This window comes from Terrapene carolina, unplaced genomic scaffold (genome assembly GCF_002925995.2).
Source record: "Terrapene carolina triunguis isolate 2854851 unplaced genomic scaffold, T_m_triunguis-2.0 Scaffold21, whole genome shotgun sequence".
NCBI classification, from domain to species: Eukaryota; Metazoa; Chordata; order Testudines; family Emydidae; genus Terrapene; species Terrapene triunguis.
In genome coordinates, this window is record NW_020664372.1 from 2885457 (window position 1) to 2904812 (window position 19356).

At 43.6% G+C, this 19356-nt stretch overlaps 1 protein-coding gene across 2 annotated transcripts in view; it reads left to right on the top strand.

Moving 5' to 3' along the window:
* PIBF1 (progesterone immunomodulatory binding factor 1) overlaps positions 1–19356 on the top strand; it is a 196872-nt gene that overhangs the window by 146497 nt on the left and 31019 nt on the right. For both annotated transcript variants that reach the window (XM_024212024.2, XM_024212017.3), the window contains one exon: positions 3847–3977. In XM_024212024.2, coding sequence (XP_024067792.2) covers positions 3847–3977 — 131 coding nt within the window. The remainder of the gene's footprint in view (positions 1–3846; positions 3978–19356) is intronic.

A 19356-nucleotide genomic window follows, 5' to 3' on the forward strand; every position in this document is an offset into this window, starting at 1 on the left:
TGTGTGTGTGTGTGTGTGTGTGTGTGTGTGTGTGTGTGTGTGTGTGTTGCACTAGTGGAACAACACTGATATAAACACACCAGTGAAAATAAAAAAGGTAGCATTTTCCCTGTGTTCTGACCCTTGCCTGTATGCTAGGTAAAGGGGCTGGCGTGGTGTAAAGGGGTTCTAAAAGTCCCTGAGCTAGCCATTATTAAAGTAGATGCTCTTTTTTAGTATATGGATAAGTCTAAAAATAAAACCATAACAGTGCTGTTTGCCTTTCAAAGGTAAAGAATGGCATGTAAATGGGATCATTTTTTTCTTAGCATTGTTACAATATATATTTTATCGTAATGCCATATTTATGAAATAACTTTTATTGCTGACTGACATTTTCACATATATTAGGAAGCACAGCTACAGCATTTAAAGATAACTGAAGGGAAAAGCAATTGGAAACTTGTTTGTGGGAGATAAAATGGAAATGTTTATAGCAATAAATGATAACTTTTAACAGATTTGAAGTTTAACAATGGTAGGTTTAAAATATGCAGCAATTACCTGAAACATTGGTTAAATTAATAAATAACATAAATATCTAAAATATCATCTGGAGTACATAAAAGCTGTTGCGCAGCCAAACAAAATCAGATGATATTTTGAATGTGTGCTAATTTTAGTAAATGTGAGAAGAGAGTAGTATGTTATTACAACTTGATTTTAATATTGGGAATTTGATTTAACATTCAGAAACTATGGAGGAATTTTAAAAAAGTTTGAGGGATAATTTGTTTATTACACTTCTGTCAAAAACTATAAAAGTTAATACAGTAAACCAAAGAATAGCAGCAAGGATAAACAGTAAACAGGGAAACCACAGAGGATCTGAAAAGGGAAGGACTAATAGGAATACAACCGAAAGATAAAACCATAGATTAGGGGCCAAAAATGAGTTAAGATCAAATAATATAGTCTATATCTCAGAAATGGAATACTTTTCACTTGTGTCTGTGGCAGTAAATTAAAACAATTCCCTTAAAATTAATGAGCCAGATCTTGACCCATGATATGGTCCCTTTGCGTTGCTCCTGCAGCATACAGGGACTACACAGGTGTGTTAAATGAGCATTCCCTCTGTGTGTGAGATTCTGTCTTCCATAGAGTCAACTGTGTTGGCTAGGGGATGTGGCAGAAGTTAGAGGGGGCAATGGCCAGTGAATACTCTGCTCTAACAATCTCCACTTGGCATAATGCTTCCTACACCAGGGCGGGGACTAGAAGGAGTCGGGTAGTGGATTAACTTTAATGGGAGTGGTGGGTACTTATGACCTCTGACAATCAGGCTTCTAATTTAGCTGACTAGATATGGATTTAGGTTTCAACCTTTAGACTTAAAAATTTAGGCCTTTCATCTTTCTAACAATATCTTATCATGGGGAATTTGAAGGCTGTGCTTGACATCGTACATGTGAAAAAAATGAAATGAATTTTCTACATTGGAAGCTGATACGTAGAAGTTGAAAGAAAAACTAGTTAAACAGAAAAAAGTTGGTAAATGCAATATTTTTACACTTGAAAGAAGTGTGGGGATGCACTTCAGTTAATGTTTGAATACCACTTTGAATATGTAAAACACTGTATAAATAGCTACGTGTTATTTTAGCAAATCAATTTCATAAGATGGCAAAAGGAAAACATACTTGTAAGTGATCACCCTGTAATAAATGCATACTTATTATCTCTTGCTCCAAGTTATATGTCTTTAGAAATTAATTTAAAATTTACAACCATTTTAAATTAACCTACAGAGGATTTACTTTTTGTGTTTATTCACAGAAGTGTAATCAGAAATGAAAAGCCACTTAAAGGATTCTTTGCACATTTAAGAGATGTTAAGACTTATAGGCCTCTCTGCTCTGGCAAATTTAGGACCTGCAATTTACCACCAGTACAGCTCAAAACCATTGCCACCTCTTGTCATCTGCTCCATTGGTGAATTTATGGGTCCCTCGTTTGCCAAAGCAAATTGAGACACAAGGGGCTTGTCTTAATTAAAATATGTATCATATCTAAACATGATAGTGAAGAGTTATCTGACAGTACTGGCTATGAATGGCCAGTCAGAGTAAACCAGGGCATGTATCATATTAACGTTCAAACATGATTCAATTGTCTAGTGAAGGCAAGGCGGTATTATGGGGTAGGAAACCCTGATAACTACAGTATTATTGGAGACTTTTCTAGTACTGAACTATGAATTATCATGATTCATCATTAAAATGTAAAGTGGGTCTGATTGTCAATTGCCTTGCACTTTGTGCAGTTATTCGCGCTCATGCAAAGTTGGTGTTAAATGCTACCAAATCAGAATAGTAATGTTTTGTACTTTGTTTGCATGTCGAATGACTATCCAAGGTGCAAAGGCAATATAGACTCATGCCCAGTATCTCTAGTAGATGCTACCAAGGACTAGCGAAATATTCTAGTATCACTTTTATAAAGGTATCTCACATGATTTTTCCTATAGTATTTGTTGTAGTGCTTTTCCAAATAGACTATATTAATTAACTTACATTTTACTACTATATTGTGATTATAAATCATGACTATAGGTGAATTATTGCAGTATAATAATGATCCAGTCATGTAACCAGCTATTAGACCATATTAATAAAAAAAGACAATTCATGCAGGTATATGGTACAAAAGCTTTATTGTAATGATATACCTTTAATAAATGATATTGAAAACCTGCAGATGAGCTTTTCTCCCATCATCTTCTGCTTCAAAAGTCTTAAAATATTTGAATATTGTGGGATTCAGAAATGTAGTGAGTAAATATTTAGAATGAAATTCTGTTAATCAATTATAGTTTCTAATTTAGCATGTTAGTTACAAACAGAAAATCTGTTTGCTGTAATATACACTACAATTTATTAAACTAAACTAGAAAAATTAACTTTGTGAAACAGGGATTTTGTTTTTATAAAATGTATTAACTATAAAGAAGAAAACCACAAGTTGTAGGTGTTAGCATTTTGTGGACTAACCTGAAATGCAACCATTGGAAAAATATAGATGGACTGAAGTGTGATTCTTGAATACTTTCCTATGCTAATTTTCCACTTGAGGCACACCTATCACCAACAACTTGCTTGGAATTTTTGACTAATTGTGTGTGACATGATTTATTATGTTACTTATTTGTATTGAGGTAGCATCTTGAAGCCCTAATCAAGAATTATGTCCTTGTGCTAGGTGCTGTACACACGCATTTAATAAAAAGCATTACCCATCCCAAAAAGTTTTGCAATCTTAGAAGATAAGAAAAGAACAACAGATGGATAAAACAAATGGGGAGGGAAGAGAGGAGTCATCACTATAAATATGATAGTTGAAGTCATGTTTGCAGATAAGATCACCCAAAAATAGGGCTTAGAGAGAGAAAAGGAAAGGAAAAAAGATAGAGCCCTTGAGGACCCCACCAAATGAGACTGAATACAGACAATGGAGTCATGAAAGCCGGGGCAGACAAGTGCTCAAGAAGAGGAGTGTGTCAGTGGTGTCGAAGACAGCCAAGATATTGAGGAAGATGAAGTAGAGAAAAGACCCTGAGACTTGAACAGTAGGAGGCCATTAAAAATTCTGGTGACAACAGTTTCAGTGGAGTATAGAGTTCAGAAGCCAGATTCAAATGGATCTAGAATCGAATTAGAGGAGAGGAGCAGTTGTAGATTAAAGGGAATTGGCACCATGGTTTGAGGGGGTTGCATGTTTTTATTGTCAGATTATCCCTTTTATATGATCATAGTGTGTTGTACTACTTTATAATTTTTAAATAAATACATTTTTTTCTTTTGTCAGCTTCACAGAGCCAATTCTTTGTTGAGTCAAGTACAACAGCCATACAAGTACCTCATTGAGTCTGTACAACAGAGAGATTCTCAGATACATTTACAGAAAGAACATATTACACAACTTGAGAAAAATGTCAGGTAAATACCACAAAATTTTGTGTATGTCATTTTTATATTTATCTGCATCCCAACTTAGAAAATAGTATTAGTGTCATAACATTTGAGACTTTGCTACTGCATCGTTTTCTAAACCAGTTTTATATGCTGCAGTTCTCACATCCAGGTTTTCCCTCGGTCTCATAGAGCTGGAGAGAGGCAGTAGGGAAAGAGTTGGATTTAAAGAAGAATTTGGAGTTGGGGAGAGATGGTGGGAAGAAGAGGAAGGTCATGGGAGCAGAGAGGAACAAACCAGACTTCATATGGAATCAGGGAAATAGTTTGTAGCCAGAGAGAGATTATGTGATGGAGCTGTCCTTTGGGCTGGGAGAGGTACAATCTGAGGCATAAATAAAAGACAAGTCCCAGAATTCATTTCTGAAGCAAAGTTAAAATTTTAACTATTCAGTAGTTATATAGTAACTACTTAAGAGATGCATACATTCACACCACTGTGAAACAACCACTGTCAATAAAAGTCTTCCCCTTCAGACTATACAGCACTGGGAGTGCAGAACTGGTACTTGGCTATAGTGGCAGCATACCACTTTAGATGACAGGGAATGAATATGTATCCACACATGTATAGTTGTTTGATTTGGAGGACTGTCTGGAAAGAAAGTACAGTTGAGTGGAATGCATGTCTATAACAACTTGAAGAGGAACCATCTGTTTCAAACTCTAGATGTGCAGATAAACTGGAGCGAAAACCTTCCCAGATATCCCCAATGAAAGGTGATATCCCACATCTTTCATTGGGGATATCTTTGACTCAATAGAAGTCAATATTTTCCTTCCAGAGGAAAGTTTTTTTTGACGTTTTCCCAAGCCCCTCATGAAACAGAAACCTCAAAAGTTAATGCGCTTTTTTCTCATACTGATGACAAGCCTCATGGCCTCTTTCACGTATGTGACATTTTATGCACAAACATGGATGAAAGCATTAAAATCTGGGTGTCACTGCATACACAGCATGAATGCATTTTTGACTCTTATCCTGAAAGTCCAAAAGTCTCTCAAGTGGTGGATATAAAAGGGCAATTTACTTAAGGGAGTCTTTTTCAATCTGCATCTCTATCACCAATAGTTATCACAGATGCCTCCAATCTTGGTTGAGGAGCTCGTTTCTGAGAGCAGACAGTTCGTGGTCATTGGAACACGGGAAAGCCAAATGCCATATAAGCATTAGAGCCTACCTAATAGCTTGTGCCCCATGAAAATCTTTTTTGGCTCAACACGAGCCACATAGAGTAAGTGCTTACAGACAACACAACAGCACTGTTCTACCTCAACAAGCAGGAATGATGCTCACTCCCAGCCAGTCTGACATAGATTTCAGTGGTTTGGGACAGGAAGCCTGGAAAAACTGATTTTTGATCCTGCATGGCTTTATCTGTAAAATGGAAATAATATTTACCTTATTAAATGATCACATTTTGGCTAAAAGCTTTTCCCATTTCTCAGAAAGCTGTAGTGATTACCAGTGAAATAATTAATATTGACATTTAAATTATAATAACTAGACTTCAGGCTTAATAACCCATTGGAATGATTGGGAAAGAAATTATACTCGTCTTAGAGTTTTTGAGCCAGATCATTGATCCTCCCCCCTTACGTTTACTTTGCACAGCTCTAACTGCAAAGCAGACCTAAAGCTTGCAAAGGATCATCATTGGCATTTCAACATCACCAATGGTTATTTTGCAGTCTGGAAACAAAGTCTCTGCTTGCAGCTTTCAGAACAGACCTGTGTTCTAAAGATGCCTGCGTCATGCACCTTTCCCGACCATCCCACATTGATGTCGGTGAAACGGCCCCTGTGATCCACCAGTGTTTGCAACACCATTGAGAAGTACCCCTTTCAGTTTATGTACTCTTTGGCAAGGTGGTCTGGTGCCAAAATAGGGATTTGTGTTCTGTCCCACCACAGTTAGGGAACTCCATCGCGGCAAAACCATCCACTATTTATTTCCTGCATGTTGCCCAGAGTCACTACCCTTCTTAGCAGAAGTCTGTTGATGACCCTGCAAACTTGGATCACAACAGATCCCAGGGTAGATTTACCCACTCCAAATTGATGCTCCACTGACTGGTAGCAGTCTGGCATTGCAAGCTTCCACACAGCGATTGCCACTCGCTTCTCCACTGTCAGAGCGGCTCTCATTTTAATATTGCTGCACATCAGGACTGGGAAAAGCTCTTCACACAGTTCCTGGAAAGTGGCCTTACACATTCAAAAGTTCTGCAGCCACTGCTTGTCATCCCATAGCTGCATAACAATGTGGTCCCACCAGTCAGTGCTTGTTTCCTGGGCCCAGAAACAGCGCTCAGCCATGTCAAGGCGATGCGTGACTGTCGCCAGCAACTACAAATTGCTCAGCTCTATGTCTTCCAGCAGGGCTGCTTGCATGCCATCACATTTTTCCCCGCTGCAGCTTCTGTATCGGCTGTGTAAATACTTCAGGATAAGGCGGGAGGTATTTGTAGTGCTCACAACAGTGTACAGCTGAGCGGGGTCTGTGCTTATCGTGCTATGGTGTCCATGCGGGTAACCCAGGCTTATGAAAAAAGGTGCGAAAAAGGCTTGGTTTGTTTGCCGTTGATTTCAGGGAGGGAGAGAGGAAGGCTAACACCATGTTCCCATAACCACCCGCGCCAATGTTTTGGTCCCATAGGGCATTGCAAGCCCAACCCAAAATTCCACTCGGCTACATGCACTGGTGGATAACTACCCACGATGCAGTGATCCGTGCATCAATGCAAGCCCTCCTAGTGAGGATGCACCCCGCCGACACAATGAGTGTAGCTTAAATCGGAGGCTCAATGTCAACTTACATGAAGTCCACTTAACTTTGTAGTGTAGACATGGCCTAAATCTTGCAGATTCTGTCTTCATAACATTTGCAAAACTAACTCATTATCCTCCTTCAAAAAAAAGTCCTTAAAATTCTCCATTGCTGGAAGACCTACAAAAAACTCGATGATGGCTAGTTGCTGGTGTGCTGAAACCACAGCCTATCATACTGACCAATATTGTTTCCTTGTACTTCCCTGTTGGTCTCTCTGTATCCATCTATTGCCTATTGTCTTATACTTAGATTTTGAGCTCTTTGGGGTAGGGTCTTTCTTTTTGTTATGTGTTTATGTGACATTACCCAGGGTGCAATCTGGACCGATGAACAGCTGTGTCCCCTCAGTTCTCCAACCTGGGGTGCCTTTTACAATGCTTTGCTGCAAGAGCAACCACTTCTGATCTGCTCACACACAGCCTCCAGCATGTAAATTACTCCCAGCTATACTGTATGAGTCCTATGGCGAGCCACTCTTGAATTATACTGCAGATTTCCAGTCCAAGACTTTCACAAATTTCCAGTCCAAGACTTTCCTCCAGAATTGTATGTCTTGTATAGCCCAGCTCTCTCGTTCAGGACAGTACAACCTCATAGAAAGTCCGTCATTTTATTAATAGAAAATGATAGGCACAAATCCTGTTATCCCAAATGGAGCTTCCAAAACACTTCAATCCAAACACACTGGTTTAGATAAAACAATAAAACAAATGTATTAACTACAGAAATATACATTTTAAGTGATTACAAGTAATGAAGCATAAAAAGTCATAATTGGTACAAGAAAATAAAAGTAAAATTCAACTAATACCTATCTTAACAAGCTAAGTAGATTCAAAGCAAAAGTCTCTCTCACCGTATGTCTTATCAGTATTACAAACTAATCTGTAGCCCAGGTTCAGGAAACAGAAAGTCTATGTAGATAGGAACCTTCAGCTGTTCCTTTGTCAAAAGGTAGATTTTCGCCCACAAAGAATGGCCACTTAACCAGGTGATGGTCCATTTGATATTGTTGACACCTGGCTGGGGCATTGGCTAGCTTTTGTCTCTGGAGAACCAGTTTGTGATTGCTCTCCATATTTGGGATATGTCTTAGTAATATCATGCATTAGAATCTTATGACTTTACATGCAATGTTGCCATACATATTTTACCAGGTCAATAATGATCAGCAAATTATGAGTTTTCAAATGACACCTCACAAGGCATACTTTGTACAGAATTTATCATAGTCTTGTAAAAGAGGTCAACAGGGGTACAGACGGTCACAGTTTGTACAGCACCTAGCATTATGGGATCGTGGTCCCTGGGGGGCTCCAAGATGCTATAGTAATACACATAATAATTATAAGGTAATAGCTGGTAATAGCTAGCCAAGATTTTCAAAAATGACATAATTACGCAATTTCAGATACTGAAATTGAAACCCCTTGAAAGTAAGTGCTAATCACCCATCCTCTAAAAATCAGGCCTCTTTATGGTATCTTATGTTGGGCACACAAAATCAAAAGTCAGTTTTGAAAATGTTGACCGTGGGTTCTGGGGGAAATGAAAAAGAATGGTGAACATCCCCTCTCAGTGCTTCTCATTATGTTCTCGCTTTTGTAGCATTGAGGATCCTAGGTCATCCAATATGCTCCACTTCCTTCTGACCACCCATATTATATTTTCTTTCACAGAGCACTAGATCTCTTTCTGCATAGTGGTGTTGATCCTATAATATTTCTGATCCCTCACCTGTAAAATGATGATTAAATTGAGCAGTCAGTTCAATATGTAATAATCCCAGCTGAAGGCATTCACTACAGACCTAGTTGAAGGTCCATTGGCTTCAGTGGTTCAATCACACCCTAGAATAGCAATCACTTAATTCAGGTAACTTATATGTTACCTATGCAGTGTCTGATAAACAGTGCTAATAGCCCTGCTGCCTAGAAGTTCTTCAACGAGGATGTGAGAAGTGTTGTAATAATTGGACCTATAAATTTACCCTGTTTGTGAGTTCAACTCTGTGGAGTGAGTGAAAGTATATGAAATATCACAATAACCTATAATAACAAAAAAGAGACAAAAAAGACCTACTGATATAAATCAAGGACTATATTAACATCATGCCTAGTAAACAAGAACAGTGTGAGAACAGAAATCAATTAACCAGAACTGATATGTCAGAAATGGTGGACAAAATAATAATATTATGGACTATACTGTATTCCATTTTGAGAAAAATCAGCAAAAGAAGCAGCTATTTGACAACTACTGCCATATCCACTGTTTCCTGGGACCCCCAGTTTTGTTCCACTCTTGAGAGATGTTTTGACCAGACCGGGCCAGAGAAGGGGACTCAGATGATACTTCCACTGGCCTTGGCTAAATCCCAGTCACCACTTGGGATGTGAAACTTCCACTCTCACCCACTCCCTATGTGTCCTTTTTCCTTACCCACCTTATTTATTTTCTTTCCTGTCTCTCTACTTTTGCCTTTTGTCTAATAAGAGTCTTGCGTAGCCAGCTAAGATTGTATATTTTGCAACACTTCAGTGAGCCTGTGACCAGAGAGGGAACTAAAGGCAATGTCCTAAACAGCCTAATGCTGGTACAAGTTTACCAGGTCTCAGAGTGGCTGGGCCTGTGTTTTTCCAGCAGTGAGGTTGCAAGTGAAAGTCAACACCAGAGACAGGAGCTGCAATTTCTATCTTTACTGTCCTTTTCTCTCTCCTTTTGTGTGTGTGTGTTTCTCGGTTTGTCCTCCTCCCCCCCCTTAGCAAATGGGATTGGACTTAACAACAGCAATAACAACAGCTCCAGCCCATCTCAGCTAACTTCTTTTGTTTTCCCCCAAAAGGAGAGTTATTACCATCTTTAATACCATCTAAGTGACTGCCAAACAAAGGTTCTTCTTTGAGTGCTTGTCCATGTCCATTCCAATCAAGTGTGTGCGCGCCGCGTGCACTCCAGCCGGAAGATTTTTCCCTTAGCAGCATCTGTAGGGTCGGCCTGGACACCTCCTGGAGTAGCGCCTTCATGGCGCCCAATATAGGGCCCTGCCCCCCCTCACTCCCTCAGTTCCTTCTTACCGCCAGTGACGGCTAGCTGGAACAACTGTCGCTGTTGCATTGCAAGTGCTTTTGGCAATGTCCACTTCAGTCTTCATTGTTAAATAGCTGTAAATAGTTCATTAGTTATTAGTCATGGTCAGTTGTTGTACTTCCCCCCCTCAACAACGTTTTCCTCGGTTCTGGGGTTTGCCCCGATCCCCAGGCTTCAAACTCTGCAAGGACTGTGGCAAGTTTATGCCAAAGAGTGACCCGCACTCTTCTTGTCTATGATGCCTTGGGGAGAGCCACCAAAAGGACAAGTGTAGGATCTGCAAGGGATTTTGCCCTAGGACCCGTGAAGATTGGGATCAAAGGCTCAAGATCCTGCTAATGGAAGCGGCACTCTGACCACAATCCAACCTGGGGTCCGCAGAACCCATGCCGAGCACTTGTCGGTCTGCAGTGCTCCGGCACCGACGGTGCGCGAGCCGGCACCAAGGAAGGACCCTAAGGACTCACGGCACTGCCACGACTCCGCCCATGAGAAACCCTCTTCTGTCTGGCACCGTTCTCAGTCCCTGGTGCCACGGAAGAAGAAAAGGCCGGATAGGGGTCGCTCTGCCCCTCTAAAGACCAGGGGACCTGCGGCATCGAAGCACATCTCGAGCCAGGCCACCTTGTCTCTCCAGCCTTCCAGGGTCTTGTTCACTCCTGCCCTGTCTGGGGCTCAGTTGGCTCCAAGCCCTCAACGGTCCCCAGACCTCCAAGGTGATCATCTCCCGCTCCTCTCGACGCCAGAGGCATTCGAGGCAGCCAAGGACCTTATACGCCTCATGGCGCCGTCCTCCCCGCAGAGGAGAGACAAGTCGCCAGTGACTGCGTGGCCCCAGTTTCAATCAAGGGGCAAACCTGCGATGATGGTGCGCCGATCCCCATCTCCGATGCACCTCTCCCCAGCACGGCCCACCCACGCAGGGGAGCCACACCAGTCCCCAACCTCTCGGCACCGCTCTTCAACAGCCCAGAGTACCACTCCTCCGTGGTCCTCCTACTCGGAGACCTCAACGGCAGAATCCTATGGCTGCAATAGGATCAGGAGCAGGAGGTCCAGATTCTGCCACGACCACCAACCCTACCCGGCACCATGGCCTCCGCAGTGACAGCCTTCGATGCAGTGGCCCTTTTGGACACCCTGGGCGTATCACCAGAGCCAGGGACAGATCCAGGGCCTAAGGCCCAGGTCGCCGTCGGTGTCCTTGGCATCCTTCATCCCCCCACAGGCACCGCCGACACCACCGTTGTCCCCTACAGCTCCATGGCACCGACCCTGCCATCAACGGCACCTCTGGTGGCTGCAGCATCGGTACCGCCACTGTCGACGATATCGGCAGCACCAGAACCAACAACTTCGGCACTGCCTGCCTCGGCACCGATATTTCCGCCCCCAGCAGCCCCGGCACTGCACACTTCGGACCTAGGGGCTCAGTAATACTGCATGCTGTGTGACCAACAGGGCGCTGAAGGGATTGAGCAGGGCCCACTGCCAGGCCTCTCCTCCTTATCCTCCCCAGATGAAGCTGTGGCGGGGACGTCAACGGGCCCAGCTCTGGAGGATAACAGGGTCTGTCAGCAGCTGTTACGTCGTGTTGCCCAGAACCTGGGCATACAGGCGGAGAAGGTTGTGGAGGAATCCGACCCTGTTGTCGACATCCTCGCACCCTCTCATATCACCTTGCCCTTAATAAGGACGATTACAGAGACAACAAAAATCCTATGGCACACCCCTGCATCTCTGGCCCCTACAGTCAAGAGAAATGAGAGGCGATACTTTGTCACTTCTAAGGGATATGAACATTTATACTCCCACCCACCCACCCAACTCCCTGGTGGTTGATGCAGCTCAGAGAGAGCGCCAGGGCTACCAGGGACCCTCCCCTAAGAACAGGGAGACAAAAAGACTTGACCTTTTCGGTAGGAAGGTCTATTCCACTGGGGGACTACAGCTCCGCATTGCCAATCAACAGGCCATCGTGAGCAGATACGCACACAACACCTGCGCTGCGATGGCCAAGTTTGCAGAGCTACTGCCGCAGGGCTCTCGTGCAGAGTTCTTGGCATTGGTGGAGGAGGGAAAGCTGGTCTCCTGAGCTTCCTTACAAGTGGCATTGGCCACAGCAGATGCAGCCTCACGTACTATGTCCATGTGGGTTGTAATGAGGAGGGGTTCCTGGCTGCAGGTCTCTGGTCTGCCCCCTGAGGTCCAGCAAACGATCCAGGACCTCCCCTTCGAGGGTTCGGCCCTCTTTTCCGATAAGACGGATAAAAGACTCCATAGTCTGAAAGTCTGAAGGGCCACCCTGGACCTGCAGGAACTCAACAAGTTTGTCAAGAAACTCAGGTTCCGCATGGTCTCTTTGGCCTCCATTATCCCCTCATTGGATCCAGGAGACTGGTATGCCGCCCTTGACTTGAGGGATACATACTTTCACATAGTGATAATTCCACCTCACAGAAGATACCTCGTGTTTGTTGTGAACAACAGCCACTGTCAGTTTACTGTTCTCCCATTTGGCCTGTCAGCAGCACCTCAGTGTTCACCAAGTGCATGGCAGTCATGGCGGCGTTCCTGCACACGCAGCAGGTACAGGTGTTCCCGTATCTCGACGACTGGCTGATCAAAGGCCACTCCAGATCTCAAGTGGAAACGCAGGTTGGCTTCATAAGAAGGATGTTCGATGAACCGGGTCTCCTTCTAAACGAGGCCAAATCAACACTGTCCCCGGTGCAGAGGATAGAGTTTATAGGGGCAGTGCTAGACTCAACTCAAGCCAGGGCATACCTCCCAGAAGCCAGATTTCGGTCACTGGGCAACATCATACGGGGCCTCAGGCAGTTCCACACCACTACGGCAAGGAATTGCCTGAAACTTCTGGGACACATGGCCACTTTTACCTACATAGTACAGCATGCCAGACTCAGGCTTCGCCCACTCCAGTCATGGCTAGCGTCAGTATATCGACCAGCTCGGGACGCTTTGGACAGCATCGTAACCCTGCCTCGCTCGATACTAGACTCCCTCCTGTGGTCGCTCGACTCACAGGTAGTTTGTGCAAGGGTCCCCTTCACCAGCCCCCAGCCATCCCTCTCATTAGTGACAGATGCTTCAGATCTGGGATGGGGGGCACATTTGGGAGACCTCAGGACACAAGGCCTCTTGTCTCAGGAAGAGCTCGCTCTGCATATCAATGTCAGAGAACTGAGAGCGGTGCTTCTGGCGTGCCAGGCTTTCGGAGTCCATATATCAGGGAGAAGTGTATCAGTCTTCACAGACAACACCTCGGCAATGTTTTATATCAACAAACAGGGGGATGCATGCTCCTCTCCCCTGTGCCAGGAAGCCCTCATGCCATGGGACTTCTGTGTAGAGCACTCGATACACCAGCAGGCATCATACCTTCCTGGGATACAGAACGAGCTTGCGGACAGTCTCAGCAGGTCTTTTCATGGCCACGAGTGCTCCCTCCGGCCAGACATAGTGAGCTCAATCTTCCAACACTACTGGGGCTTTCCCCAAATAGACCTGTTCGCCACATGCCACAACAGGAAGTGTCACCTATTCTATTCCTTCATGAGTCACAGCCCAGGATCCATAGCGGATGCGTTCCTACTTCCGTGGGGAGGCCACCTTCTATACGGGTTCCCGCTGGTTCCTCTCATTCACAAGGTGCTCCTCAAGATCCGCAGGGACCTAGTGTAACAATGCGACCTTTGGCAGGACACTACTGAGAGTATCAATTCAAGACAAATTGCTTAGAGCAGGGCAGAAACAGCCCAAGACTGGGGGTCCTTCACTACTAAGGCACACCAAACCAGCCAAACAGAGAGGACTTCGGTTTTACCCCACTGGCTAACCAGACATCATACAAGCAATTCCGTCAGACAACTCCAGTTTCCCAGTATCACCACCAGCACTACTCCTTATGGGGATAAATGGTTATTAAAACCAATACCCCAGTAAAAGAAAAAAAACGGTTCTCCCAATCCCAAAGGACCAACCCCAGACCCAGGTCAATATGCAAGTCAGATCTTACCCACAAATCACTCTGTTGCCAATCCTTTAGAACCTGAAATCTAAAGGTTTATTCATAAAGAGAAAGAAATATAAATGAGAGTTAAAATTGGTTAAATGGAATCAAATATATACAACCATTGCAAAGTTCTTAGTTCAGGCTTGTTTAAGGCTTGATGGGATTACTGCTGATTTAAACCAATCAAGTCTCTGAAGTACAAACATCCCAGCTCGGATGAGTCTTTCAGTCCTTTGTTCAGAGCTTTGTCCACACCGAGCCCTAGTGATATTGAGAGCTCTAGCCTGGCCACACCAGCACTGGTACACATCGCTTCTAGAAATGTCCATGGCAACTCCGGTCACCCCACCACTCGTCCTGGACTAATCACACAGGATCACAGCCACCTCCAACATCCGAATCTCGAGTCACTCCACCTCACGGCGTGGAATCTCTATGGCTGAATGCTGTGAAGCTGTCCTGCTCTGATCAAGTCAGACAAGTTCTCCTTTGCAGTAGAAAGCCCTCCACAAGGGCGACGTACCTGACCAAGTGGAAGAGGTTCTCCATCTGGTCGGAGCAGCACTGTCAGTCTCCGATGCTTGCCTCGGTGCAATTTATACTGGACTACCTCCTCCATCTTAAGCAACAGGCACTGTCCATGTCGTCAATAAAAGTTCACTTGGCAGCCATCTCCGCCTTCCATCCGGGCGCAGAGGGCTATTCAGTCTTCACGAATCCAATGGTCAGCCGTTTCCTTAAAGGTCTCGACAGACTATACCCACAAGTCTGACAGCCTATCCCGGGTTGGGACCTCAATCTAGTCCTTTCCAGACTTACGGGACCACCATTTGAACCACTGGCGACGTGCTCCCTGCTTTCTCTCTCTTACATAGTGGCGTTTCTGGTGTCAATAACCTCAGCTAGGAGAGTGTCGGAGCTCAGGGCCCTTACAGCAGAGCTTCCTTACACTGTATTCCATAAGGACAAGGTTCAGCTCAGACCTCACCTGGCCTTTCTCCCAAAGGTCGTCTCCCAGTTTCACGTCAACCAGGACATCTTCCTCCCAGTGTTCTATCCTAAGCCGCATTCCAGTGGAAGGGAGCAGAGGCTTCACTCATTGGACATCCGCAGGGCGCTAGCCTTCTACATCAAGAGGTCGAAGCTGTTCTGAAAGTCCGTCCAGTTATTCGTGGCGGTGGCCAATAGAATGAAAGGCCTCCCTATCTCATCGCAGCATATCTCGTCATGGATCACATCATGCATTTGGGAGTGCTACCACTTGGCGAAGGTGCCTGCTCCACCGATTACTGCGCACTCCACCAGGGCTCAGGCCTCCTCAGCAGCACAGGTCTCCACACAGGAAATCTGCAGGGCAGCAATGTGGTCCTCTATACACACTTTCACCACGTACTGTGCGATCACTCAGCAGGCCAGAGACGATGTGGCCTTCGGACGAGCTGTGCTCCAATCAGTGGATGACTCCGACCCCACCTCCTGAACTTTCGCTTGTGAGTCACCTGATTGGAATGAATAAGCACTCGAAGAAAAAACGATTACTCACCTTCTCGTAACTGCTGTTCTTCGAGATGTTTTGTTCGTGTCCATTCCAATACTCACCCTCCTACCCCTCTGTCGGAGCAGCCGGCAAGAAGGAACTGGGGGCATGGGGGGTTGACAGGGCTCTATATTGGGCGCCATGAAAGCGCAACTCCAGGGGGCGCCCAGGCCGACCCTACAGACGTTGCTAGGGGAAAATCTTCCGGCTGGCATGCATGCGGCGTGCACACACCTGATTGGAATGGACATGAACAACATATCTCAAAGAACAACAGTTACGAGAAGGTGAGTAACCGTTTTTTATTTTCCTTCTGAGGACTCTCTCCAGTTAAAGGCAGAGGGAACAAAGGATATTATTAAAATGAAAGCCTGATTTAATACTTTACATTCCAAATGCTTTCATTGTTTTTCCTTTTTGTTTTCTGTATTTCTAGTAAAAGGTTAGAAGACTTTTGGGGGGAGGGATAGCTCAGTGGTTTGAGCATTGGCCTGCTAAACCCAGGGTTGTGAGTTCAATCCTTGAGGGGGCCACTTAGGGATCTGGGGCAAAATCAGTACTTGGTCCTGCTAGTGAAGGCAGGGGGCTGGACTCAATGACCTTTCAAGGTCCCTTCCAGCTCTAGGAGATGGGATATCTCCATTATTATTATTATTATTATTACTTTTTAACAGTGGGTTTGCCATGGTGCTAAATAGACAGACATTTCTGTATACCAAACTCCAAATATTGTTTAAAACTGTTTAATGTTGGACAGTTTCAGGGTTATGTTAACACCTTTGACTCTTTGGGCCTATTTATTCCATCTAAATTAATACAACAGTGTCTCCCAGGGATTCATGGTAATAACCATCAAATAAATGGTTGGTTGTTGAGACTGCTAAGGGTTAGTGTGCTCCTTTCTGACATCAGAGTTGATGTCTTTCTCATGGACATGCACTCTTTATCTCAGGTTGGGATTTTTGGTGTTTACAGCGGGGATGAATTGAAACCTTTTTCTAGTGTCTATTAGTGGCAGATATTCCTTGACAGAAGACTAAATAAATATGTTAAAACTTAATTCATTGGCTGATGGGGGTTTGTGGCCTCCCAATTCTAGGGGATTTGGGAGCTAAGGTAATTGTCCTCAAGCAGATTAGAAAGAAACCACTAGCAGTGATGAAAGTTTGGTCATGTGAGATCTTGATCTCTGAGCCCAAGATTTAGAGCCTTTTCCAGCTGGGATGCAGAAATTATTGGCATGTTGGATGCTGTAATTTGGAGTGCCAAGTCCGGACTTTTGTTAATGGTAATGAAGAAAGATAAGCTCCTTCCCAAAATTGACTTTGGAAGGACTTCCTGCTCTCTGATATTATTTGGTAGTTACTAGTATGCTGTTAGTAAAGTTGTCTCTGATAGCTCCACTTTTCCACTAATTTGTGTGTATCTTATCCGCTATATTTGCAGTAGTGTACACATTTTTTTCCCTTTACTCCAACAATGGATGAACACAAGAACAAAGCTTTTCTAAATCTGGAAACTGGCACTTTCTGGTAATTCTGTATTCACAGTAATGACTGAAGACTGAGGCCAGGTCTACACTAGAGTTAGGTCAACGTAACCATAAAGCAGTTTACGTCAACGTAACTATGTAAGTGTCTACACTAGAATGGTGCTCCCAGCGATGGAAGTCATAGAATCATAGAAGATTAGGATTGGAAGAGACTTCAGCAGGTCATCTAGTCCAGCCCCCTGCTCAAAGCAGGACCAACCCCAACTAAATCATCCCAGCCAGGGCTTTGTCAAACCGGGCCTTAAAAACCTCCAAGGATGGAGATTCCATCATCTCCCTGGGTAACCCATTTCAGTGCTACTAGGAAATAGTTTTTCCTAATATCCAACCTAGACCTCCCACACTGCAACTTGAAACCATTCCTCCTTGTTCTGTCATCTGCCACCACTGAGAACTGCCTAGCTCCGTAACAGCTAGTTATCTCATCATAGAAGGCAATCAGTTTGGTCAGCCATGACTTGCCCTTTGTGAATCCATGTTGACTATTCCTGATCACCTCTCTCTCCTCCAAGTGCTTCAAAACAGATTCCTTGAGGACCTGCTCCATGATTTTTCCAGGGACTGAGGTTAGGCTGACTGGTCTGTAGTTCCCCGGATTCTCCTTCTTCCCTTTTTTAAAGATAGGCACTACACATGCCTTTTTCCAGTCATCCGGGACGACACAAGTCGCCCACTACATTAACCTAATAACTCCATCTCTTCAAAAGGCGTAACGCTTAGGTCGATGTAGTTAGGGAAATGCATTACTTACATCACCTGTTGGCTGTCGGCCTTGCACAGGGCTCACAACCCGGAGCCCCACCACCAGGACTGACAGCCTGGATCCCCCTTGCCACCTTCCAGTTAGGCATTGGGCAGGGGTGAAGGGACAGCCTGAGCCTGGCTGCCGCCCGGTGAGGGATTTGAGGAGCGGGATAAGAGGAGCCCGAGCCGAGCCGCCTCCTGGTGGCTGTAGGTTGACCTAACTTATGTCAACTTAATTTTGTAGTGTAGACAAGCCCTGGGTTGACAAAACTAAATGAAACAGCACAGTTTCATCCTTAAATTTACTCATAAGGAAAAATTAGAACAATGTTATAGCTTCACTTTATGGAGCAATCGTGGTGTGTTGATTCAAAAGGGAAAGAAGCAGTATAACTGGAATATATTTAATTCAGCAGATGAAACTGAACTTCAGACATGAGCTTCTGACTAATAATTAACAGTGAAGTACACTCTTGTGCAATATAAGGTATACAAGGAACCTTATGTTGTGGTTTCTTTAAGTTTGTGAGTCATGCATAAGAACTCCAACTCTGAAAGGTTGGTTTCTGCTGTTTATAAAATACATAAGTCCAAGAAAAACTTAAGTATCACTGAGTAACAAGACATGCATATAGAAAGAACACTGAGTTCGGCAGCTTCAGTATATGTTAAAAATGACAGAGGATAAAAGTACTGCCTAAATTAAAAATATATAATTAAAATAGTTTAAAATGTAGTGAGACTTTGAAAATATAGCTTAAGCAGTATGAATCAAATTGCAGGACACTTCCTGGGAAAGTAATGACTGCCTGGAAGGAGCTGGTGTCTCTAAAGCTCAATCAAGGGCTATTTACTTGAACAGGTTTTTAATTCCCAGGAAGTACCCAAATCCAAAATCGATGTTGCTATTCTAAAATGGAAAAAGCCATAGGTATATGGCCATTTTAAAAAAAATGTATGATGCAGTTGATTGATCATTTCTATAAAATTTATACCCTGAACATTAAACATTTGGTGTGCTTCAATCATATCTAAATATTCCATTCAGTTTATTATGTGTTTCCTTCTTAGACTGTTTCTGAGTTTCATAACCTGTTTTTACTGCTATATGACTAATCATTTTACTGTGGTGTTGATTTCAAGTTTAACCTGTTGTGAAGATGATTTGGTTTGGTCATGTGATGCTGACATCAGTCCCCTTTTTCTGAATTCTTGGGACTATGGAAACAAAATTGGGCAAGAGCATATACAAATCTTACGAGTCTGACAATCTGGCATTTATTCTTGGAGTCTGACGCTAAAGCTGAATATGGAAATACATTTAATTATACTAGAAGAGTAGCTGCCTAGAATCAGAATTTGTAGAGAAAAATTGTTTTACAAGTTAATACAATGATGTAAGATAACAAAAGGAAGGACAATTAAAGTTAAGCATGACACTGGGTCTTTAATACATCCCATTGTTCCTATGTTATACGTGTGTTCAAGATAAACCTGAGATTGTGAGTGCTACCATAGTAGAAAATAATACCAAAAATAATTTTTTTACTACT